This window comes from Chiloscyllium plagiosum, unplaced genomic scaffold, assembly GCF_037043375.1.
Source record: "Chiloscyllium plagiosum isolate Xiang-an unplaced genomic scaffold, Cpla_swu_hap1 HiC_scaffold_8, whole genome shotgun sequence".
Taxonomy (NCBI): Eukaryota; Metazoa; Chordata; class Chondrichthyes; order Orectolobiformes; family Hemiscylliidae; genus Chiloscyllium; species Chiloscyllium plagiosum.
The window spans coordinates 8219143-8244957 of record NW_028270146.1 but is presented as its reverse complement, the minus strand read 5'-3'; the positions used below and the strand labels follow the sequence as shown (position 1 = coordinate 8244957).

Genomic DNA, 25815 nt, shown 5'->3' with positions numbered 1-25815 from the left:
TCATGATTTTATAAATGTCTATAAGGTCACCTCTCAGTCTCCTCCACTCCAGGGAAAAAATTCCCAGCCTATCCAGCATCCCTTTACAGCTCAAACCTTCCTTTGCCGGCAACAACTTGGTAAATCTCTTCTGACCCATCATTCGCAGAAAGTTTGCAGATGGAGAATGGACTGATCAGTCATCAAACAAACAAGAACTCTAGACTTCAGAGTTAGAGTAGGCCATTCAGCCCTTTGGGCCTGCCCCAATGTTTAACAGAATTCTGCTTATGATCTCAGCTCCAGTTTCCTGTCTGAACCTCATACTCTTGTCTACCAAAACAATCCAACTCAGCCTCAAATAAATAGTGACTCAGCCTTTGCTGTTTTCTGAGTGAGAGAATTCCAGACCAGTGTCCCTCTAAAACAAGGCAAAAGTGAGAGCTGTAGATGCTGGAAACCAGAGTTTAGATCAGAGTAGTGCTAGAAAAACACAGCAGGTCAGGCAGCATCCAAGGAGCAGGCAAACTGACGTTTCGGGCAAAAGCTTTTACCCGAAATGTCAATTTTCCTGCTTCTCGGATGCTGCCTGACCTGCTGTGCTCTCCTTCTAAAACAAAACCATTCTCCTCATCCCCATTTTAAAAGTGAGACCACTTCATTCTTAAACAGCGTTCCTGGTTCTAGTCTCAGCCACAGGAGGAAACATTCTCCTGGTGTATTGTCTGTCAAGTCTCCTCAGGATCATGCATGTTTCAGTAAGATCACTCTGAACTCCAGAATTCCAATCCTCATGAGAGAGGCCTTTATCCCAATAATAAGTCACGTGGTCTTTCTCTGACTGGTATTGAACACAATAATATTCTCTCAAATAAGGAGATTCTTGTCGTATTCCTGACGTTGTCTGACCACTGCACTATCCAGCTGCAGTAAGACGCCCCTCATTGTGCCTTCCATCTCCCTTTCAACTATTGTTTTCCAAACCACTTGCTGTATCAGAGTATTAACTTTATAATTCACGGTACCTGGAAATCCAGATACCCTCTATAACACTGAGTTCTGCAATATTTCTCTATTTAAATAGCATTCTTTTTCCCATTCTTTCTCCCAAAATGGACAAGCGCACATTTCCCACTTTCTGTTCCAGTTTATTCCAGTACTCACGTAACCTATTGACATCCCCTTCCAGGGACTTACTTACAATGGCCACTTCCACTGCACTGTCAGAGCTGTTAGCGAGGTCACACAACACAAACAGAGTCCGCTCCTTGGAAAGGCTCCGCAGAACTGGTAGATACCTCAGTTCTGAGCAGATATATTCCACAGTGATGCCCTGGAGACAGGAAACAGAAGATAATTTGGGGGTCACCCAGGTGAAGTGGTGGATGACTCACATGCAGAATAAATCTTACAACTCATCCACAAACACATCCAGCAATTAAAAAAAAAACACCCTACACATCTAATTCCTGAAAATCCATGATTAGATTCCCTACAGTGTGGAAACAGGCTCTTCGGCCCAACCAGTCCACACTGACCCTCCGAAGAGTAACCCACTCAGACCCATTTCCATCTGACATTATGGACAATTTAGCATGGCCAATTCACCTGACCTGCACATCTTTTGGATTGTGGGAGGAAACCGGAGCACCTGGAGGAAACCCACACAGACAGATGCCCAAGGCTGGAATCGAACCTGGGACCCTGGTGCTGTGAGGCAGCAGTGCTAACCACTGAGCCACCATGCCACCCCCTTTTCTGCAAGACAGTTAATATTCAGAGCTCTAATGTCTCACAAACCTGGTGTTTCTCCACGATGCATTGGAGGAAAGTTTGAGGGGGATGAGACTGGATAGTGCGATAGACATTTACAATGAATTTCAAAATCCCAAATGATAATGGAAAGTAGAAATGAAATAGATATATGGTTACAGTTCTGCGAAAAGTAATCGTATTTCTTTAAAAAGTTGGAAAGTCAACTGGAACAGATAACTAAAGATACAACTTACTGTCCAAGAAAGAATATGACTTGATTGCCAGGCAGGATGTGTTAATGAAGTGTTTACAATGCTAATGCTTTATAACATGAGAAAAAAAATCAGGGTAACTCGCAGTTTGTATTTAGCTTGAAAGAACGGTTTCATTCTCGCAGAAGGGTAGTGTGTTAATAATGCAGAAATCTCCAAACCTTAAGAGCTGAAAAGGAATCTTGGCCATCAAAGTTCAATAAATAACCAGTCCCCAGAACCAGAAAGAGCTCTCTTGGTTACCAGAACGGAAAGGTACCAGTTACTTACAAATTAAAAAGAGTTAACATAGGATCACTGCATTTAATTCTGGTCTCCCTGCTATAGGAAAGATGTTGTGAAACTTGAAAGGGTTCAGAAAAACATTCACAAGAATGTTGCCAGAATTAGAGTGTTTGAGCTACAGGGAGAGGTTGAATAGGCTGGGGCTGCTTTCTCTGGAGTGTTGGAGACTGAGAGGTGACTTTACAGAGGTTTACAAAATATGAGGGGCATAGATCAGGTAAGTAGCCAAGGTCACTTCCCCAGGGTAGGAGAGTGCGAAACTAGAGGGCATAGATTTAGGGTGAGAGGGGAAAGATTTAAAATGGACCTTAGGGGCAACGTTTTCACACAGAGGGTGGTGTATGCATGGAACGAGCTGCCAAGGAAGTGGTGGAGGCTGGTACAATTACAATATTTAAAAGACATCCGCATGGGAATATGAATAGGAAGGGTTTAGACGGGTATAGGCCAAGTGCTGGCAACTGGGACCAGATTAATTGAGGATATTGGGTTGGCCTGAAGGATCTCTTTTCATGCCGTATATCTCTAGGACTCATACAGCACTGGGACTGAGTAACCGCAAAAGATACTGCAGGGAAAAAGGCTAAATCTTTCTTCTTGCTCACTGCGTCCAGATTCTTTTTAAGCTGTTTTATATGTAAACAGTTTTGTTTTCTTTTGTGCAATAAATTTGAGTTTTTTGTTACCAAACACTGACAGCTTCATTTGAAAATGTTCAGTCACTAACTACCTTCGCAAACAAACTACATAAATAAAACCTTCAGATCTATTAAGCCAGGTTTCATACTGGGATGGCTTATCATCAGTGATTTCATTGCTCAGGCATTTCCCAAACTTATTGGGTTGGCAAAGGGACATTTTGTGCTAGAACAGAGAAACAGACAAAATGTCAACCGGTTAGCACTCAGAGTCCTGTGCAAAACATTTTCTTTATTCATTGACAAGATATGGACAGCTCTGTCTGGGCAGCATTTATCACCCATCTCTAATTACCCAGAGGGCAGTTAAGAGTCAACCACATTGCTGTGGGTCTGGAGGCCAGACCAGGTAAGGACGGCAATTTCCTTCCCTGAAGGACATTAGTGAACCAGATGGGTTTTTCCGACAATCAATTCATCATCATTATTAGACTCTTAATTCCAGATTTTTATGTTTTCAAATTCCTCTGTATCCCATCGCCAGGGTATGGGCAACAGAACGAGAAGAGAGGGCAATCCGACCTTAGATTCATTCTGTTATATGAAAAGTGGCAGCCTTCTGGTTAGGTTTTTTGTATTGAACCTACATTGTCTGAAGTATCCAGGGAAGGGCAGGCTCAGGTGGATTAGCCATGGTTAACGCAGGGTTACAGGGATAGGGCAGAGGGGGCTGAGTGTGGGTGGGATTTTGCCGGAGGGTCGGTGTGGAATGGCATCTTTCCGCACTGTAGGGATCCGATGATACTATGTTGCTAATCTACGTGTACAGGGACATTACTGCACACCTCTGCAGCAGGGGGGGGGACTCAAACCTGGGCATCCCAGTCCAAAGGCAGTGACACTAGTACTGTGCCACAAAATCATTCGGCCTGGGGTGAGTGCCAACAGTTTCCATTAGACTGTTCAAGAACAAATGCATTGGGCACTTCCCACTTGTTTCACACAAGAGCAGGATAGTAAACGCTGAGGATTTCTCTCACAGCAGGAGGGAACACAGGTCCTGAAGCAGCTTTCAACAGCACCGATGGCTCAGCTGGGAATTCCTTGCACCTGCACAACCTTCCTTACCTTCGGAATCTTCTCCTTATTAAAGATGAGTGTGATCTTTGCACAGTTGTTGTTCAGCTGGCCAGTGTTGGGGTGGCATTTAGAGTCAACAGGAGGAGAGTTTAAGGCGTTGCACTCTCCCCAGTCGGTGCATGGAGGAGAGAAACACTTGAGCCGTGGGCTGGCCTGGCACTGCTGGGACTCTGGGCACATGAAGTTCTCATGGCCAGCTCTGTCATACAACAAGCAAGATTTCTGACCACACCATACCTGTCGGGGAGAAAACACGTGGAGGTCAGCATCGCAGTGATTAAAATCAGCTAAAGACTAGTCATTATTAAATTCAAAAATCACACAACACCAGGTTATAGTCCGACAGGTTTATTTGGAAGCACTATCTTTCAGAGCGCTGCTCCTTCATCACAACCACCTGAAGGAGCAGTGCTCCGAAAGCTAGTGCTTCCGAATAAACCTGTCGGACTATAACCTGGTGTTGTGTGATTTTTAACTTTGTCCACCCCAGTCCCACACCGGCTCCTCCACATCATTATTAAACTCCACATGGTCCATCCAGTCAAAAAATACAACGCCACCAACCACCAATTTGACTCATGCCTGGAATGAATAGACTGCCACAGGAGAAAGGCTCAACCGGTATCCTCTGCAGGCTAGAAGAGTCAGAGGTGACTAAATCGAAACATAATAAAGACCTTGAGGGGGACCTGACCACGTGGGTGTTGAAAGCATATTTTCCCTTGGAGTATAAAAATAGGGAGATATTGCTAAAACTATACAAGGCACTATCAGATACAGCTGGAATACTGTGAACATTCCTGCATATCCCCTGATAATCTTTCATCCCCCTCAGTAATCGAGAGTCAATCTCCCTCTGCCTTAAAAATATTTAAAGATTCAACACCCACGTGGTCAAGTTCCCCTCAAGGTCTTTATTATGTTTCAATTCAGTTACCTCTGACTCTTCTAACCTACAGAGGATACAGGTCTAGCCTCACTCTACACTACAGTTTCGTCCATATAAATAATATTCAGCTCCTCTAATCTTCCTGCCAAAGTGTAGAACCTCACACTTCCCCACATGATATTTTGCCAAGTGTTTTCCTCCTTGCTTTACTTGCCTGTAGCCCTCCATGGGAATTTCATCCTTACCACTAGCCTATTTTTGTATTATTGACAAACTTAGCTACAGTACATTCACTTCCCTCAATCAAGTCATTAATATGCACTATAAATATTTGTGGTCCCAGCACTGATTCCTGCGATACTCCAGTAGTTACAGGTTTGCCTTCTTCGACATAAACTTCCCAACAATGCATCCCAACTCTGTATTCTGTAAGTCAGTCAATCCTCTATTCATACTTGTACACTACACCCAAAACCATGGGATCTCATCTTATTAAGTCACCTCATTTGTGGTACCTTATCAAATGTTGTTTGGAAATCTATAGTACATCTATAGGACCCCCTTTATCTATCCTGCTTGCAACTTCTTTAAATAATTCTAATTAATTGGTCAGGCACAACTTCACCTTCATAAAACTACCTGAACTCTGTTTGATTAAATTCTTATTTCTAAATATGCTGCTTTGATATCCCTTAGAACAGACTCAGGCATTTTACCAATGGCTGATTTTAAGCCTAGTGGTTGATTTGTACTTGCTTTTTTTGTCTCTTTTTTCTAAATAAACATGTTAACCTTCATAAAATAGTAACCACAACAACTTCGGATGCTGTAAATCAGAAACACGCACAGAAATTGCAGGAAAAGCTCAGCAGGTCTGGCAGCATCTGTGGAGAGAAATCGGAGTTAATGTTTCGGGTTGAGTTCTGAGGAAGGGTCACCGGACCCAAAATATTAACTGATTTCTCTTCACAGATGCTGCCAGACCTGCTGAACTTTCCCTGCAATGTTTGTTTATGTTACCTTGACAGTTTTCCCAATCTTCTGGGACTTAAACCAGAACCTAAGAGTTCCTGGAAGATTATTACCAGCACATCCATTATCTCTGTGGCTACTTATTTTAAAATCCGAAGATGCACCCCGCCCAGGGGATTTTTCAGCCTTTACCCTTATTAATTTCCCTAGTACTCTTCCTCCAGTGTTGGCTATTGTATTTATTCCCTTACTCTTTTGCCCCTCGATTATTCAGTATTTTTCAAATATTACTGGGGTCCTTCACTGTGAGCAATGATACAACATGTGTAATCAATTCCTCAGTCATTTCCTCACTACTATTTCCCATTCTCCGAGGACCCAAGGTTTACTTTAGCCTTGCTCTTTGTTTATATAAAGATCTTACTATCCTTTTTTTATATAATTTGCTAGCCTGCTTATTTTTTCCCCATTTTTTGGTATTTAAAACTTATCTAAATCTCTAATTTAGCACAAAACGTTACCACGTTGTATATCCACAGTGTGACTAGGAAAAGAATTCCAGGATTTTGACCCACGAACAGTGAAAGTAACAGCAATATCATTCCGAGTCAGGGTGGTATGGGTCTGGCAGGGGAGCTTGCAGCTGCTGGTAACGTCATACATCACCTATTATTGCCCTTCTTGGTGGTAAAGGCTGTGGGTTTGGAAAGTGTGATTGGTGAGTTGTTACAGAGTGTGTAGATGGCACAGACTGCTGTCTCTGTATGCTGACAGTGGAGGGAGATTATTTTTATTTGTCATGGGATGTCGGTGCTGCTGACAAGTCCAGAATATAATGTCCATCGCCAACTGCCCTCAAGAAGGTGATGGTGATTACCTTCTTCAGTACTGTGAGGAAGAACGTTCTAGATTTAGCAACAGTGTTCCAATAGCTTTAAATATTTGGGATGACCTGAAAGGACCTAGAGTTTTTATGGATACCTTTCCCCTCATTTTGCTGGTCAAGCCAAGTGAAATAGAACCTTCTAGCAGATCCGCAGTTGGACATTGTGGGGAGGTGATGGCCTAGTGGTATTATCGCTGGTCTGTTCATCCAGGGACCCAGGTAATGTGCTGGGGACCTGGATACGAATCCCACCACAGGTGACGGTAGAATTTGAATTCAATAAAAACATCTGGAATTAAATGTTTCATGGTGACCATGAATCCATTGACAACTGTCACAAAAACCCATCTGGTTCACTAATGCCCTTTAAGGAAGGAAACTACCATCCTTACCTGGTCTGGTCTACATGTGATTCCAGACCCACAGCAATGTGAGTGGTTCTTAACTGCCCTCTGGGTAATTAGGGATGGGCTATAAATGCTGGGCCTGGTCAGCAATGCCCACATCCCATGAATAAATAAAGAAAGAAAATTGTACACTTAAGATAGAAGTGCTCTTTATTATATCTTCCCCATTAACTGTAACTTCAGTCAAAACTTTACAAAATAATGCCATGTTACAAAGGGCATTAGCAACTACTGATGTGAGGTTCCCAATGCTCCATCCTCAATGATTTCAGCACTATCAGCACTTGCTGGCTCTCCTTTAACCTATCCTATCCTACAGTTAACACACACAAGTATCACCAGATTGCCTAGAAGGTGATGTTGGCTGAAATTAGGACATGACACCGAAAGCTTGGACAGAATACAAAAGGCTTTTTTTGAAATATCAACAAGGAAGGGAGTTTAAATGCATTACAGGGGAAATCCCAGAGAATGGGGGCAATTCAGCAAAGAGTGAGACATGTACAAGCTGGGGGGCATTTACAATAACGCATTGTGTTCTGAACAGCAAATAATTCATGGAGGGAATGGGGGTGAGGTACAGAAAGAAAAGGTTGGATAAGGGTAGACAGCTGGTACAATGACATTATTGTTGGAAATATTAATAGTAAAACCGATGTAGGTCAAAGCTGATGGTGCATGGAACTTACCTTGGATGCATATCCTTCTGTGCTTTGGATAGAGTATGTGGACGGTGGAAGGTTAGCTAGGAGTATTATTAAACTAGGAAGAGTGCAGAAAAGATTTAGTAGAATGTTACCTGGACTGGAAGAATTGAGGTATAAGGAGAGGCTGGACAGGCTGGAACTTTTTCCCTGGAAAATAGGAGTCTGGTGACTTTATAGAGGTCTATAAAATCATGAGATAAGGTAGATAACCAACAGCTTGCCCACATGGTATGGGAATCAAGAACTAGAGGACTCAGGATTAAGGTGAGAGGGGAAAGATATGAAAGTGTCTAGAGAGGCAATTTTTTCACACAGAGTATGATGAGTGTCTGAAATGGGCAGAGGTGCTGGAGGCGAGTACAATTTTGTCATTTCAGAAACATTTAGACAGGTACATGGATGGGCTAGGTATGGAGGGATACAGACCAAATACAGGCCAATGGGACTAGTTTAATTGTAAATACAGGCCCTTGGGCCGAAGGGCCTGTTTCCATGCTGTAAGCTTCTATGACAGCACTGTAACACTCCCAGGACAGGGACAGCACGGGGTTAGATACTGAGTAAAGCTCCCTCTACACTATGCCCATCAAACATTCCCAGGGACAGGGACAGTATAGGGTTAGAGGCTAGAGGTGAGAAGGTCAGGGGACAGTGTTTTCAGCAGCAGATCGGCTGTGGTTAGGGTGAAGCAACGTGATAGAGAGGACAACATAATCGAGACGTCAGCTCAGAGGGTGGCTCTGAGTAGGAGAAGGTGATGAAGGGCTTATGCCTGAAACGTCGATTTTCCTGCTCCTCAGATGCTGCCTGACCTGCTGTGCTTTTCCAGCACCACTCTCTGGACCAGTGGCTCTGAGTAAGTTGGTCCCCCTCGAAACTGGTGAGGGGTGAGAAATTAATCCAGCTAGCTGCTAATTTTTGGAAGTTGATTCTTACGTTAAAAACTCCAAGTGGTGCTTGTGAGTTTACCTTTGTGCAGTTCACATTGCCGTTCAGGCACTGACAGGTGTTACACTCCTGTTCCCATCGGATTCCATGCGGATGGTACTGTCCCGATATAAAGCATGACTTCCCAAAGCCGATGACTGCATTAAACAAGTAACAGCATTAGGTCACAGACAGAGATGAACAGCACGGGCTTAGATACAGAGTAAAGCTCTCTCTACACTACTCTCCTACACTGTCCCCATCAAACACTCCCAGGACAGGGACAGCAGGGAGTTTCTTATAGAGTAAAGCTTCCTCTAGATTGTCCCCATCAAACACTCCCAGGACAGGGACAGAATGGGGTTAGATACAGAATACAGCTCCCTCTGCACTGTCCCCATCAAACACTCCCAGGACAGGGACAGCACAGGGTTAGATACAGAGTAAAGCTCCCTCCACACTGTCCCCCATCAAACTCTCTGAGGAGATATTGACAATGATATCCCAACTGAACCAGAGGAGGAGACAAACAAAACTGTAGTGAACAAAGCTCAGGCTGAGGAGGTGAACATCAGACAGCATCACCTTGTCTTCCGCAACATTCATATTAAATGCCAATTCTACAGGTCAGCAGACTCTCCCTTCTGTTCCCTCTGTACATATGTAATGAGGGTATTTACATGTACAATGTTAGTTTTTATGCACATTCTTGCCAAAGTCAAACCCCCAGAGAAACCAGTTTTGAGAAAAACAGCGACAGATTGCGAACTCATTGAAATGAATCAAGCCGGATTATTCCAATGCTCCTTGTAGTGAGGAAACATCAAAACTATGAGGAGTTGCTTCACCTTTCAACATAACCAGGAAATGTTTCTCTCTGTGTCTCAGCCTCAATAATACGGAGTGAGGGACAGGCATGGCCAGGGGCTGACTATGCTGTCAGGAGGAAAGGCCAGTGATGTGCATTGGGAGTACAGCATGACATCCGATCAGGGACAACACAACACCGGGGAGAATAAAAGACAAGTGCAGCAAATTTTCACCTGGTTTAAAAGGATGGGGAACGCAAATTCAATAGAAACTCCCAAAAAAAGTGAACAGAATAAATCATTAAAGGGAATAAAAATGACCAGGTTTTAGAAAAGGGCAAGTAACCTAACTGGGTAGCTCAATCAAAGAGCAAAGATGGCTGCCTTTGAGGGACATGGATAAGGTGAATAGCCAAGTACGGATATTTCGGGAAGGATGTGGAAGCATTGGAAAAGGTGCAGAGGAGATTTACCAGGATGTTGCCTGGTCTGGAGGGAAGGTCTTATGAGGAAAGGCTGAGAGACTTGGGTCTGTTCTCATTGGAAAGAAGGCGGCTAAGAGGGGATTTGATAGAGACATACAAGATGATCAGAGGATTAGATAGGATAGACAGTGACAGTCTTTTTCCTAGGATGATGATGTCAGCGTGTACGAGGGACATAACTACAAATTGAGGGATGATAGATTTAAGACAGATGTTCTTTACTCAGGGAGTGCTAAGGGCGTGGAATGCCCTACCTGCTAATGTACTCTGGATCAGTGGTGCTGGAAGAGCACAGCAATTCAGGCAGCATCAGAAAAGCTTCGAAATCGACGTTTCGGGCAAAAGCCCTTCATCAGGAATAAAGCCACTGCAAATCCCAGGTCATTTCCTCTGCCCTGAAGCTCTTCAACCATGTCCTGCCGACCTGCCCAGCTCCTTTTCCACCTATACACTCCACCCTCTCCTACCTGACCTATCACCTTCATCTCCTCCCCCACTCACCTATTGTACTCTATGCTACTCTATCCCCACCCCCACCCTCCTCTAGCTTATCTCTCCACGCTTCAGGCTCTCTGCCTGTATTCCTGAAGGGCTTTTGCCCGAAACGTCGATTTTGCCTGTCCTCGGATGCTGCCTGAATTGCTGTGCTCTTCCAGCACCACTGATCCAAAATCTGGTTTCCAGCATCTGCTGTCATTGAATTTACCTGCTAATATAGTCAACTCAGCCATATTAGGGAGATTTAAACAATCCTTAGATAAGCACATGGACGATGATGGGATAGTGTAGGGGGACAAGCTGAGAATAGTTCACAGGCCATTGCAACATTGAGGGCCGAAGGGCCTGTTCTGCGCTGTGTTGTTCTATGTTTCCCCGGGGTACAGGAATCCAAACCTACTGCGCACAGGGCAAAGGTTTAAAGATTTAAAAGGGACCTGAGGGGTAACTTTTTCACACAGAGGGTGGTGCATGTATGGAATGAGCTGCCAGAGGAAGTGGTGGAGGCTGGTACAATTACAACATTAAAAAGGCATCTGGATGGGTATATGAATCGGAAGGGGCTATAGATATGGGCCAAGTGCTGGTGAATACGATGAGGTCAGATTGGCTGGCACAGACAAATTGGAGCTAAGGGCCTGTTTCTGTGCTGGACATCTCTATAATTCTGCAGCTGAACACAAAGCTTGTGCCTCGTGTTCTTCCCAGACATCAAGATGCCAAGAGACAATCTGGGCAGCTCACGGTCACATCTACAGGACTGAGCCACGAGGGTCTGACCAGCTCAGTGTCAAGCTCCTGACCATGTCCTCAGGCAATCCCATTTCTCCCCACCCACCCTGCACCCCATATTCTCCTCTTCATCGACTGCTGCTGCGATAGAGGTCTACAGGGCAAGGAGCAAAACTCCCACACCGTCTCCTCCATAGAGTGCTGTCAAGTCAGACAAGGAATGATCATTTGTTGAAAACACGTACCTTCTTGGCATCTGTGACCTGCTCTTCCAGGAGGGCAGATGCACCTGTACCCATTAATCTCATCCACACAAGTGGCTCCATAAGCACAAGGGGACGTCTGACATTCATCGATGTCTTTGAGAGAGAATAAAACACATGCATTAACAAAGAGATGAGGGACACTAAAAATGCTGATGAGACCACGTGCTTCCTGCTCAGCCTAATTGCGAAAAGCTAGCCCTGGCCTCTTCAGTCACATCATTAGTTTCACAGTAAACAATCAAGTTAAAGCAGCCATTCAGAGGCAGCTCTGTAAGAGGCTTTTATTTTCCCGAGCCTCATTCAGAGCCTTGTGTTCACTGTGCTCACAGCTGTGCTTTCAGAAACTGCCAGTAACTAAAAAACACAGGAGGCAAACTCCCATTCCCCTCCCTCACCCTCACCCAGATACAGAGCTGCTACTGAGCCAGAGCAAACAGGACAGAGAGAGAGAGAGAGAGAGAGAGGCGGGAGAGAGAGAGAGAGGGGGGGGGAGGGGGGAGAGAGAGAGAGAGAGAGAGAGACATACACAGAGAGGGGAGAGAGAGGGGGAGAAGAGGGCGGGAGGAGGGAGAGGGGGTGAGAGAGGGGGGGAGAGAGGGAGTAGAGAGATAGAAGGGGAAGAGACAGGGTAAACAGAGAGGAGGGGCAGGAGAGCATAGAGAGGGAGGGGAGAGGGAGGGGGAGTAGAGAGAGAGAGAGAGAGAGAGAAGGGGAAGAGAGGGGGTGGAGAGAGAGAGGAGGAGCAGGAGGTGAGAGAGAGGGAGGGGAGAGAGAGAGTGGGGAGAGGAAGGGTAGGGAGAGGGAGGGTGGGGAGAGAGGGGGTGGGGGGAAGAGAGAGAGGGGGAAGAGAGGAGGTGGAGGTGGGGGGGGGAGGGGCAGGAGGGAAGAGAGAGGGGAGAAGCCAAGGAGAGAGAAAGAGGCAGCAAGGGAAAGAGAGGGGGCATGGGGGGGAGGGGTGACATGGACAGAGGAGGAAGAGGGGTAGGGAGGGGAGGTTGAGGAAAGAGGGAGAGAGAGGGGGAGAGCCAGAGAGGGGAGGAAAGGAAGGGAGAGAGATTTCATAGACTAAAGGAGCAAGAGGGTTTTTTTTTTAAGTAGATGAAGAGTGCAGAAGGAAGTAAATATAAAAAAAACCTTCCAACCATCAACTTTACCCAAACCCATAGTCCACATCTTTCTGCAGCTCCTGTGATATCCAGTTCTGCCCCAAAATTTAAATATTGGACACAGTTTAAAATATTCATCAAATGTAAAAGGTTTTAATCTCATTTCACTTTAGCTTCTTGGGGCTAACTGCCTTCAAATTCACCTGCTGTAACTTGGACTTGCCTCGGGATTCTCTCGCCAGGCAGGACTCCCACTAAAACCGCTGAGCCCCTCCTCTGTAACATCCTGCTTCCTGTGCTGGACTGCTGAAACCCTCAGACATTAACTATCTCCCTCTGAACTGACCAGGATTAGCTTCCAAGGCCCAAGCATCCCATTTGCTGTCATTTAGTGAAGGCATTGAAAACAGAAGCAGGGAGGTTCGGATGGAGGTAGATGTAACATCAGTTTGACCACAGTTGGAGCCACTCACTGTACTATAACCACACTGTGACTGTGTTAAAGAGGGAGTGCAGAGGGCATTCGCCGGGATGTGGACTGAGCTGGAACTATCCTGCTATGCAGACTGGATAGGATGGTCATGATTTGGAGGTGCCGGTGTTGGACTGAGGGGTACAAAGTTAAAATCACACAACACCAGGTTATAGTCCAACAGGTAGGACTGGATAGGATGGAGTTGTTTTCCTTGGAGCAGTGAGGGCTGAGGCAAGGGATTTAGTGGAGATGTACGAAATGATACGGGGCAATAATAGACCAACTTTACAGGAATTTAAATAGTCATTGGATAGACATATGGACAAAAATGAAATGGTGCAGGTTAGATAGGCTTCAGATTGGTTCCATAGGTTGGCGCAATATCGAGGGCCAAAGGGTCTGTACTGTGCTGCAATGTACTATGTTCTAGGGTCAATGCAAGTAAACCTTTCTCCATGGTAGAGGGGTCAATTACTGGGGCAGAAGGTTAGAGGGGACATAGAGAGAAGGTTTTCTCACCCAGCGGGTGCTTGTAGCTGGAGCTCACTGTTGTGGTAAAGGTGGGAACCCTCAAGACATTTACATGGGATTTAGTCAAACTCCTGAAACACCATCATGTACAAAGCTGCAGACCAAGTGCCAAGTATCAGGAATAAAGTTAATATGTGCCTTTATGAACAGCATGGACATGGTGGGCTGAAGAGTCTCAATGCTGTAAAGCTCAGTGGTTCCATGACTCCATCTTGAGCTGATTTATCCATGACCTATCCCCCTACAGAGGGTCAATTTGAGGGACATCTTGCTGCTGACATCCTCGACATCAAAACTGCAATTGACCGAGTGCAGCATCGAGGAGCCTGGGCTTCAGGAGTTCGGTAAAGCTCAGGATCTGCACATTGACCAGAACCTGAACAGTTCAGACATTTTCTTAATACTTTCACGGGCTGTGGGTGTCACAGACTAGGCTCATTTGTGTGACCCATCCCCAGTGGTCTAGAGGGCAGTTAAGAGCTGTCCACATTACTGGGGGTCACATGATGGCCTTGATAAAATCAAGGAGCAATAATAAAGCCATTTCTATAAGACCCATCTGCTTTTCCAAGGGGGCAGAGAGGGAGAGAGGGAAGGGGAAGGGGGCAGAGAGAGAGAGAGAGAGAGAGAGAGAGAGATGTCTCCAGCACACTCGTGTTTTGAAGATGTACAATGCTGTGTGCCAGAAGATCTCAATGCAAAGCGCAGTCAACTTGATACGATTCCAGAATACTCCCAGAGTGCATCAGCCTTGGCTCCCTGTAGGTAACACTCCCCTTTCCCGGTCCAAAGATAGCAAGTTCAAATCCATGGCAGAAATGGGAACACAATGCAGACTCCCAGTGCAGTGCTGAGCTGTTGTCTCCAATATTAACAAAAACCCAAAGTGGCCCTTCAAGTAGAATCAAGAGATCCTGCAACATGACAAGCAGCACAGTTCAACTCCATGTCCAGCCCAATGTATGTAACATATTTCAACCATCACTGAAACTCGAAAGAACTGCAGATGGTGTAAGTCAGAGACAAAAGGTTAAATTGTAGGAAAAGCTCAGCAGGTCTGGCAGCATCTGTGGAGAGAAATCAGAGTTAACGTTTCGGGTCGAATGAGCCTTCCTCAGAAAAGAAAGCCCACTCCCTGGCCGTGATAACCCTGTGTGTGAGAGCTCACAGGAGTCAAACTGATGGCCATATGTCCTCCACTACAGCACTGACCGCATTTCAAAATGACACACTGTCGAATGTCCCAAGGTCATGAAAGGTGCCACAGAAATGCAAGATTTTTCAAAGACAAATCATTTAAAGTGGCAATGCAATTGGGCATCACTTATAAAAAAGGGACTGAAGTAAAAAGTGGGAGGTATTACCAACACATAGGATTACAGCAAAAAAATCAAATGTATCAATTATTTGCTTCATGAGCTGGACGACATTAATATATCAGCTTTTATGTTATAAAGCATCCCAAAGAATTTCATAGAAAGAACATTTGACACAGTCGAAATGCTATAAAGTATAATTTAGTTAGTACAAAAGGTGATTAAGAAAAAGCATGTTTTTATTTTAGAGACAAAGATTCCTGAGAATTTCTTTGGGATGAAAGAGGATAATGAGAGCGGGGAGAGTTAGGGGATAAAAGGTTCCAATTCTTCCAGAGGTGGCAAAGGGGCTTTTCACTCCGAATGAAGAATTCAACCAGCTGGTGTTGCATTATACAAGGTACAAGTGGCCTTCACTCAGCTGAATATGTCAAGAGGTCAGAGACGGACTGGAACAAAATGGGTGTTGGGTCACAACGGCACAAGCCCTGAACTCTCCCTGTTCTATGTGTTAGTTACTTACTGATCCGACAGTCTGGTCCAGCGAAGCCTGGAGCGCATTCACATCGAAACCAATTCACACCATCCACGCAGATGCCTCCATTGTAGCTGTAAAGACAAAAAATACCCCCAAACACACGCTTGTCAGAAAGTGATCTCCTGACACTGTTGACATTACCACAGCTGAGGCGCGCACACACGCACACACACACACGCGCACACACACACACACACACAACTTCTACCTCAAAACCAATAACCATTCAAATGCAAATTTCAATTACCATTAACAGAAGGCATTTCTAGCACTGGGATGACAATGAGAGAATGGAAGGTTCCGGAATCCCTGCTATTACACTTTCAATCCACTACCTACATGGGATTTCCAATAATAACCTTTGTCATCACCAACTTAACCCACCCCCATCCAATCTTAAATACTGGAGTGTGAAGTAAAACAGAAATTGCTGGAGAAACTCAGCAGGTCTGGCAGCATCTGGAGAGAGAGAAACTAGTTAATGTTTCAGGTCCAGTGACCCTTCTTCAGAACTAGTATGGCTTTGTTATGTCCTGTGTCACGGATAATGCAGACCACCCCTTGCAGCCGCAGTCGTTCACTTTTGCTTCACGGGACTTAGTTGGGAACAGGTTTATCATTTTCCAATTCTGAAGGGTCACTGGACCCTAAGTATGAACTCTGTTTCTCCAGCAACTCCTGTTTAAGTTTGTCATTCATCCAGTTCAAGAGCAAGATTGACAGATTTGCAACAAATCTGGTACAAATGCGATTACATGCTGCACATTTATTTTTTAATTAGATTATAGCAAGACTCTCTCTTTTTATCTATTGTAACAACAGCTGACTTACACTGTCCTCAAATTCTCCCTGACTTCACTAATATGCAGACTGGTTAAAAAAAGCATGTGTATGATGTGGAGATGAAGGAAGCTTTTGATAATGGTTAAGATTTAAATTCATAGTCCCTCTCATTTTCTCAAGCAAGGGAAGAGCGTTTTCACAATACTATGTCAGTTGTGTTTCGCTGAGTAGCACTGTCATCCAAGTCTGAGTTCCAGGGTCACTCCATGGAGTTGGGATATCAGCACAGAGGGAGAACTGGGCCACTGGAGCTGCCAACAGTCATTTGAAACATTTAGAAATGATCCAAATGGAGTCATCCTGGACTCGAAAGATGAATTGTTTTCTATATTCACAGATGTTGCGTTTAGTCGCTAGAACTTAGTTTTTATGATGCATTCTACAGATTGTGTGTGTGTCTCTGAATGCGAGAGAATCTGTGTGTCTGTGAGAACTTTAAGGAATGTGTGTGTGTGTGTGAGAGAGAGACAATGATAGAGAGAGTGAGTGAGAGAGAGTGAATGTGCGCGAGTGAGTGAGAGTGCGTGAGACATGCGTGAGAGAGAGTGTCATTGTGTGTGAGTGTGTGTGTGAGTGCGAGTGTGTGTGGGGATGCCTCCACATGTAAACTGGTCATCATAATCCCCACATTATAACAATTCTTTCAGATTCTGTTTTGAAATTTCTTCATGGAACATGGGTTTTGCTGGCTGGGCCAGCCCTTATTAGTGGTGTTCTGCTAAGTTAGTCAGTCCCTCGGGCATGTTAACCTTTCTTTAAGTTGCCACTTTGACTGACGTTGCATCCTGAAAAATTGCCAATCACGCTAATGCACACACGCACACTCACTGACACACAGTGACTCTCTCACACTCACTGTCCCATACTATTGCAATGTTTGACTCTTATAGAGCAGTTATATCATTGATAACTTGGAAGAGGGTACAGAGGAAATTGACTAGAATTGGACCAGCAAAGAGGGCTTTAAGTTATGTGGAGAGGCTGGATTTGCTTTCCTTAGAGCAAAGAAGATAAGGGCGAGATTTAGGAAGAGGTTAGAGGTGTAAATAATCAGGAAGCATTCTAATTTGCAGGAGGGTCAGTAATTAGTGGGCAGAGGTTTAAGGAAGCTGGCGAATTAACCACAAGAAAAGATTAAGGAAGTTCATTAGTTGGTGAGGCAAATTAAGATAACCAGGGACGTATCACTTGAAAAGGGCAGTGGAAGCAGCCTCAATAGGAACTTATTAAAGAAAGTGAATAAATATTTAAAAAGGGGAAATTTAAACCAGAGCTCGAGGGGAATAGCAACAGTGGGACCAACTGGATCTTTCAAGGGCCAGTACAGACATGATGCACTGAATGGTGTTCTTCTGTGCAGAAAGATCACAATTTTACTGCCAAGGTGATGGAGGTGGATTCAAAGCTTGCCAGTCCTCTGGAAGTGGCACAGACCAAGTACTCATTTAATATTGGTAATAAAGGTAACCCCGCCGCCAATATCACTTACCATGGGTGAGGGTTGCAGTCATTCTTATCTGCGGAACAAAACAAAAGGAAGATTTAAATAAAACGAAGAACGCGGATGCTGGAAACTTTACGCAAACAAAAACAAAAAATGCTGGAGAATCTCAGCAGGTCTGGTAGCATCTGAGCAGAAAGAAACTCAGTTCACATTTTTAGCCTAGTGATCCTTCTGAAGAACTCAAAACGCAAACTCTCTTTTCATTTCACAGATGCTGCCAGATCTGCTGAATTCCTCCAGCATTTTCTGTGTTTGTGTGTAAAATGAACCTGCTTTACCATAGAAGGGGCTGTGGGCACTCAGTCGGTCACAGTGAGGAGGATAAACTCTCCATCACCGGCTCCCAGCCACCCAAGTCCCTGCAAACTCTAAATCAAAGCCAAATGTGGCACATGTAGATTGGTGCCTCCATTGTGACATTGAGGGCACACCCATCTTTTCAGGTGGATGCAAACCACCTCCCCACCACACCCCTCCCCCCGACACACCCACCCTCCAGTGTCAGTCACCAGTCACCAATGCTCCTCTGAGGTCAGAATCAAGGAACACATTCAAGGATTGGACAGAGTGCTCAAGTGCCTGATGAAGGGCTTTTGCCCGAAACGTCGATTTTGCTGCTCGTCGGATGCTGCCTGAATTGCTGTGCTCTTCCAGCACCACTGATCCAGAGTGCTCAAGTGCCAAGCCACTCAGGCCTGAGAAGAATCAGTCATGCCAACACACTGTGTCAACATGCTGTACCAAGGGAGTGTCACAGTCATACAGTCAGAAGTTATACAGCGTGGAAACAAAGCCTTTGGTTCAACTTGTCCATGCTGACCAGATATCCTAAAACTAATCTAGGTCCATTTCCCAGCATTTGGACATAACCCTCCAAACCCTTCCTATTCATATACCCATCCAGATGCCTTTTAAATGTTGTTATTGTACCAGCCTCCACCACCTCTTCTAGTAGCTCATTCCATACAAGTACGACCCTGTGCGTGAAAACGTTTCCCCTGAGGTCCCTTTTAAATCTTTCCCCTCTCACTCTAAACCTATGCCCTCTAGTTCTGGACTCCCCTACTCTGGAAGAAAGACCTTGACTATTCACTCTATCCATAACCCTCATGACTGTATGAACATCTCAACAAACACCCCTCACAGCCTCCGATGCTCAGCGAAAATTGCCCCAGGCTTTTCAGCCCCTCCAACCTTGGCAACATCCTTGTAAGTCTTTACCAAATCCTTTAAAAGGAGGGCTTCTTCGTAATGACTAGTCATAGAGATGAGCAGCACAGAAACAAACCATTGGGGAGAGAGTGAGGATTGTAGATGCTGGAGATCAGAGTCGAGAGTGTGGTGCTGATAAAGCACAGCGGGTCAGGCAGCATCTGAGGAGCAGGAGGATCGACGTTTTGGGCATAAGCAATGGCTTATGTGAAAAACGGAACCTTCAGTCTAACTTGTCCATGTCAACCAGATATCCCAACCTAATCTAGTCCCATTTGCCTGCACTTGCCCCTTATCCCTCTAAACCCTTCCTATTCATGTACCCATCCAGATGCATTTTAAATGTTGTAATTGTACCAGCCTCCACCACTTCCTCTGGCAGCTCATTCTATACACGTACCACCCTCTGTGTGAAAGAGTTGCCCCTTAGGTCCTTTTTATATCTTTCCCCTCTCACCCTAAACCTATGCCCTCTAGTTCTGGACTCACCGACCCCAGGGAAAAGACTTTATCTATTTATCCTACCCATGCCCCTCATGATTTTATAAACCTCTATAAGGTCACCCCTCAGCCTCTGACGCTCCAGGGAAAACAGCCCCAGCCTGTTCAGCGTCGCCCTATAGCTCAAACCCTCCAATCCTGGCAGCATACTTATAAATCTTTTCTGAACCCTTTCAAGTTTAACAACATCTTTCCTATAGTAAGGAGACCAGGACTGAATGCAGTATTCCAAAAGTGGCCTCGCCAATGTCCTGTACAGCTGCAACATGACCTCCCAACTCCTATATTGAATGCAGTGACTGATAAAGTGTACCAAATGCCTTCTTCACTATCCTATCTACCTGCGACTCCACTTTCAAGGAGCTATGAACCTGCACTCCAAGGCCTCTTTGTTCAGCAACACTAGTGAAATATTTATTCTCCAAATCAGTAGCTCTGACGCAAACGGTCAGGTTAAAGCTCGGGCTGCTTAAACTGGCTTCTGGAGGAACACGTGCAGGAACGGGTGCCCAGCACACAGCGATGATGAATGGAACTTACTCTGACTGCAGGTTGGACCTTCCCATCCTTCCTTACACACACAGGTGAAAGTGTCACCACTTCCCACACACGTCCCTCCATTCTGGCATGGGTTCGGGATGCAACTGCTGTTCTTCGCTGGAAGGAATTAAGTTCACACGTCACATCGCTCCAACAGAAATCAATGCAAATAATAGAAGGTACAAAGGGGTGGTGGATGGATGGGTGGGTGGATGGATGGGTGGGTGGATGGATGGATGGGTGGATGGATGGGTGGGTGGATGGGTGGGTGGATGGATGAATAGTTGGGTGGATGGATGGATGGGTGGGTGGATGGATGGGTGGATGGATGGATGAATAGTTGGGTGGATGGATGGGTGGGTGGATGGATGGATGGGTGGGTGGGTGGGTGGGTGGGTGGTTGGTAGGTGGGCGGGTGGGTGGGTGATGGGTGGGTGGTGAGTGGGTGGTGAGTGGGTGGTGAGTGGGTGGTGAGTGGGTGGTGAGTGGGTGGTGAGTGGGTGGTGAGTGGGTGGTGAGTGGGTGGTGAGTGGTGGTGGATGGGTGGGTGGAGGATGGGTGGGGGGATGGGTGGGGGGGGGAGAGATATCCTGGCCACGTCTGAGCAAGGTTAGTGATATCATTAGTGAGCACACAAAAACGGGCAGAATAGCTTCATTTAAGATGTATCTAGACTAAGACATGAATGGGCAGGGAGCAAAGGGGTACAGAACCTTAGAAAATAGATAGCAGAATTAGATAGAGGATCTGGATGGGCGTAGGCTTGGAGGGCCAAAGGGCCTGTTCCTGAGCTGTAATGTTCTTTGATCTTTGTTGTTCAAGATCAACTCTTTCCATCTATCATTGGAAAACAGTGCGAGTTTTAACCGGGTTCCAATCAGGTACCGGGCTAGGTTTCCTTCATGAGCAAATTTCAGCAACCAATGCTCAAAAAAAAACACACACACACTTCCCTGAGCTTGGCTCTGTCAGAAATCCCTCAGGAGGAGTGTACAGGTTGCTCTGCTATAATGTGCATTCCATCAGCACAAATTGTGTATAACACAATTAATAAAACGTGGATGTTGTTCGCATAATGTGAGCTTTCTACTAAAGGGGTATACCGATTTTCAACAGCGATCTTCAACAGTATAATTTTCGGTAATGGTTTTCCATAGCAGGATTTTCTATAGCACAAGGTCACAGAGGAACACAACTGTCACAGTAAAGTAGAACAAGCCATCTCAAGGCTCACGGGAAACGCTGCACTGTCAGAAAACACTTCCTCTGGGCACTGACTAAAGGGTTCACCTAAGGATATTAGAACATTTTATCCAAGGACTTGGGAACAGGGATGTTGGCAAGTTATGTTACATCTGTATAGAATGTTGTGGGCAGCACGATCATTCAGTGGTTAGCACTGCTGCCTCACAGCACCAGGGTCACGGGTTCAATTCCAGACTCAGGCAACTCTCTATGTGGAGTTTGCACATTCTCCCCGTGTTTGGGTGCTCCGGTTTCCTCCCACAGTCCAATGATGCGCAGGTCAGGTGAATTGGCCAGGCTAAATTGCCGATCGTGTTCGGTGCATTAGTCAGAGGGAAATGGGTCTGGGTGGGTTACTCTCAGGAAGGTCGGTGTGGACTTGCTGGGCTGAAGGGAATCTAATCTAATCTCACATCTGGAATATTGCATGCAGCTCTGGATGCCACACTACCAGAAGAATGTGAATCTTTTGGAGAGAGTGCAGAGCAGGAGGGTTTCAGTTACGAGGAGAGGTTGGAATGGTCAATTACAAGAGGGCATAGGTTAAAGGTGAGAGGGTAAATGTTTCGGGGAGAGGTAAGGAGAAAATGTTTCACACAGAGTGGTGGGTGCCTGGAATGCACCACACCTGGAGGGGGTGGAAGTAGCAACATTTAAGGTATATCTTGATAGATACATGAACGGGAGGCAAACAGAGAGATAGGAACCCCATAAAGATAATAAATAGCGCATCCAAATAAAGATTAGAAATCAGCATAGGCTTGGTGTGCCCAAGGGTCTGTTCCTGTGCTGTACAGGTTGTTCTGCTATAATGCACGTTTCATTAATGCAAATTCGCTATAATGCAATTGTCTCTAAAGCACAAAATTTTAAAACACCAACAATTTAAGCGCTGTTTCTAAAGCGCAAATTTACTCCAACACAAGATTGCACAAGAACGCAACTATCGTGTTATAGAAGAACTATCCGTCCTGTTCTTTGTTCTTTGAGAAGTTACTTTAGAAGCTTCTCTATGAAAACAGTGCGTGCCAGAAGGAAGATAAACTCACCAAGATTACAGGTACTCCCACTCCACTCGGGAGCACACGCACATCGAAAGGTATCTCCCACGTCATGGCACGTGCCACCATTACTGCAGGTATTTTCATCGCATTGGTTCTCTCCTATGGAGGGGACAGAAAGAACATCGACTGGCTAAATCCAGTAAGGTCAGGCAGTAAAGCAGGATCCAAATTCCGGATCAGTCATTTGCTTTTGAAATGGCAGAGATGACGCGATGGGCTGAATGGCCTACTCCTGCTCCTGTTTTTAAGGATGGTCCAAGAGCTTGTAATTATAAATCATGTTTAATATGTTAAGAATTCCCAGCACAAAGAGTATAACAAACATAACAAGACATTAAGCCATGTAAGAGGTCATATGAACAAACACACAGCCCAAGAGATGGGTTTCATGGAGTATCTCAGAGAAAGAAAAACGAATATAGATGATGACGCTTGTACAGGGAACAACAGCAATATACTGCGGACACCAGAAAGCGGAAATAAAAAATACAAATTGCTGCAGAAACTCAGCAAGTCTGGCACTAGCTCAGGGAGGGAGAAACAGAGTTAATGTTTCGAGTCCAAAGACACTTCTTCTGAAAAAGAGTTTTATCCACACTGAAAAGTTAACTGTGTCTCTCTCTCTCAACAGACACTGCTGTAGTTCTCCAGCATTTAGATTAGATTACTTTAGATTAGATTAGATTACTTTAGATTAGATTAGATTACTTTACAGTGTGGAAACAGGCCCTTCGGCCCCACAAGTCCACACCGACCCGCCGAAGCGTAACCCACCCCTACCCCTACATTTACCCCTTACCTAACACTACGGACAATTGAGCATGGCCAATTCACCTGACCTGCACATCTTTGGACTGTGGGAGGAAACCGGAGCACCCAGAGAAAACCCACGCAGACACGGGGAGAACGTGCAAACTCCACACAGTCAGTCACCTGAGGCGGGAATTGAACCCGGGTCTCTAGCGCTGCGAGGCAGCTAGTGTTTTTATTTCACAGAGGAAGGTGTTGCCTGGGCAGTCACCAGGCACGCTCACCATGGTGAAGGGTTAGAAAGACAAGCAAGAGATCAGCAAGAGTTACAATTTGAGCAGGGAGCAAGTGCGAGAGACAGCAGACTGAAGCTACAGAAAACAATAGAATTTAATAAATCATTTGCAGAACAACATTCAGGCTGGAGCTAGTCGCCAGATCCTTGGATGTGGAAGCACAAAGGAGCTGGTTGAAAAGGGGAACTGGATTAGCCTGGATGTAGCAGTTGATGGGAGGCACTGACTACTTACTGGAGTGGCAAGTCTTTCCTTTCCAGTTATTCCTACATTCACAGTGGAAATCATTCACTCCATCCACACATCGGCCACCGTTGTGGCAGGGGTTAGGGTTGCAATCATTGAAATCTGCAAAACAAGAAGCCCCAGAGCGTTCAAGACAGTAAGTTCAGTCTCAAACAGGTAGCCTACAGAAGCCAAGAATTAAAGTGAAAATCAGAAACGTACTCCATTTGCAGATTGTAGGAGTTCAGACTAACTAAAGGAGAAGGCACAGAGGTGGTAAATACAATTCAAGCAAGAATAAGAATTCCAATTTCCTCATCACCTTAGGAAATTAAACATCTTTTTAAAGGCTGACAGTATGGGATAGTGATAATAGCACTGCACTAGCAATTCAGACACCCAGTCTGCTGCTGTCTGGGAGATAGGGTTAAAGGCTAGTCTCAGAGATGGCAATCACAAAGCCAGTGCAGATTGTGAAGCACGTGTTCGGTGGATTCCTGTCCTTTAGGGAAGGGAAGCACATGTTCCTACCTGGTCAGGCTGCATGTGACTCCAGACCCACAGCTATGTGCATTACTCTTCAGCCTCCTCTGAAATGGCCAAGCAACCTCTCAGCTGCTTCAACTAACGAGCAGTTCAAAAAGGCGTGAGAGTGGACAGATAACCTCGCATCGACCTGGGGACCAGCAACAGTTAACCCAGCCCTGACCTCCCAACATACCGCGACTCTATACCACCTTCTATTAACAAGGCCTTTAATCCGGCCTCAATTCAGGAGGCATCAAGCAAGGAGCCGGGCCGGCCAAATGTGAAAAGGACCTGGTGAAGCGACAGCCCAGGACTACTTGCACGCTAAACAGTGGAACAGCAAATGACAGGCACTTGTGGTGAGCCCTTCTGTTAATTAAACCAAACACCCAGAAAAGCTCACTTCACTCCATCATCAGTTAAAATAGGAGTGTCAGAGAACTTCCAAATTCCACTATTTAAAGAAAATAACATAAATTTATTCTTTAATTTTAAAAGTGAACATTAAAACATAGAACAATACAGAGCAGAACAGGCCCCTCAGCCCTCGATGTTGCACCGACCTGTGAGCTAATCTAAGCCCATCCCCCTACACTATCCCATCATCATCCATTTGCTTTTCCAAGGACATTAAAAAACAACTATTCACAACTCGAAGCCCCCCTTTCTCTTTGCTCCTTACTACCTGCCTCCAACTCTATAATAATATGTTGTTCCAATAAGACACTAATTAAAATTACATCAACATACAATTGCAACATTTAAATGGGTATATGAATAGGAAGGGTTTGGAGGGATATGGGCCGGGTGCTGGCAGGTGGGACTAGATGGGTTGGGATATCTGGTCGGCAAGGACGGGTTGGACCGAAGGGTCTGTTTCCATGCTGTACTATGACTCTATAACTTCCAAACCACACAGTGTCTGTCTTCTTCCAGCTGAAGATCTCCCTGGGTCGTTGTCTTGCTTTTTACAGCGAGGATGTTTCATGTGAAAGGTACCTTGGATGGAGAGGGTTTCCTAATTTCTTAGATCAATGTTGATGCTAGTTGCTCTTCTTCAGAACTCTTTTCCTCTGAAGAAGTGTCTTTTCCTGATGCCCGAAACGTCCGCTATCCTACTCATAGGATGCTGCCTGACCTGGTGTGGTTTTCCAGCGCCACACTTTCTGACAAGTGACAGACACAGCTAAACGATCCGACAACCAGCGGATAAGACTTAGGTTCTGCTGTCTTGCCACATTGGTTGTGAATGATGGCAGACAATTAGTCAATAAACAGGAGGTGGCAGCTCCACACATATCCCCATCCTCAATGGTAGGAGAGCCCAACATATCAATGCAAGAGCCAAGGCTGAAACCAGAGGTGCCAAGTGGATAATCGACCTCTACTTCCTCCAGAGGTGACCAGTCTGTAGCCAATTCAATTCATTTAATGTGACATCAAAATAAAACAGCTGGAGGCACTCAATACTGCAAAGACTACGGGCCCAGGTAA

General features: G+C 45.3%; 1 protein-coding gene across 2 annotated transcripts in view; it reads right to left on the bottom strand.

Moving 5' to 3' along the window:
- jag2b (jagged canonical Notch ligand 2b) overlaps positions 1 to 25815 on the bottom strand; it is a 256596-nt gene that overhangs the window by 6968 nt on the left and 223813 nt on the right. For both annotated transcript variants that reach the window (XM_087989575.1, XM_087989576.1), the window contains 9 exons: positions 23803 to 23916; positions 22508 to 22621; positions 20214 to 20330; positions 17946 to 17973; positions 15599 to 15684; positions 11627 to 11740; positions 8900 to 9015; positions 4058 to 4306; positions 1181 to 1312 (listed from right to left, as the gene is read on the bottom strand). In XM_087989575.1, coding sequence (XP_087845701.1) covers positions 1181 to 1312; positions 4058 to 4306; positions 8900 to 9015; positions 11627 to 11740; positions 15599 to 15684; positions 17946 to 17973; positions 20214 to 20330; positions 22508 to 22621; positions 23803 to 23916 — 1070 coding nt within the window. The remainder of the gene's footprint in view (positions 1 to 1180; positions 1313 to 4057; positions 4307 to 8899; positions 9016 to 11626; positions 11741 to 15598; positions 15685 to 17945; positions 17974 to 20213; positions 20331 to 22507; positions 22622 to 23802; positions 23917 to 25815) is intronic.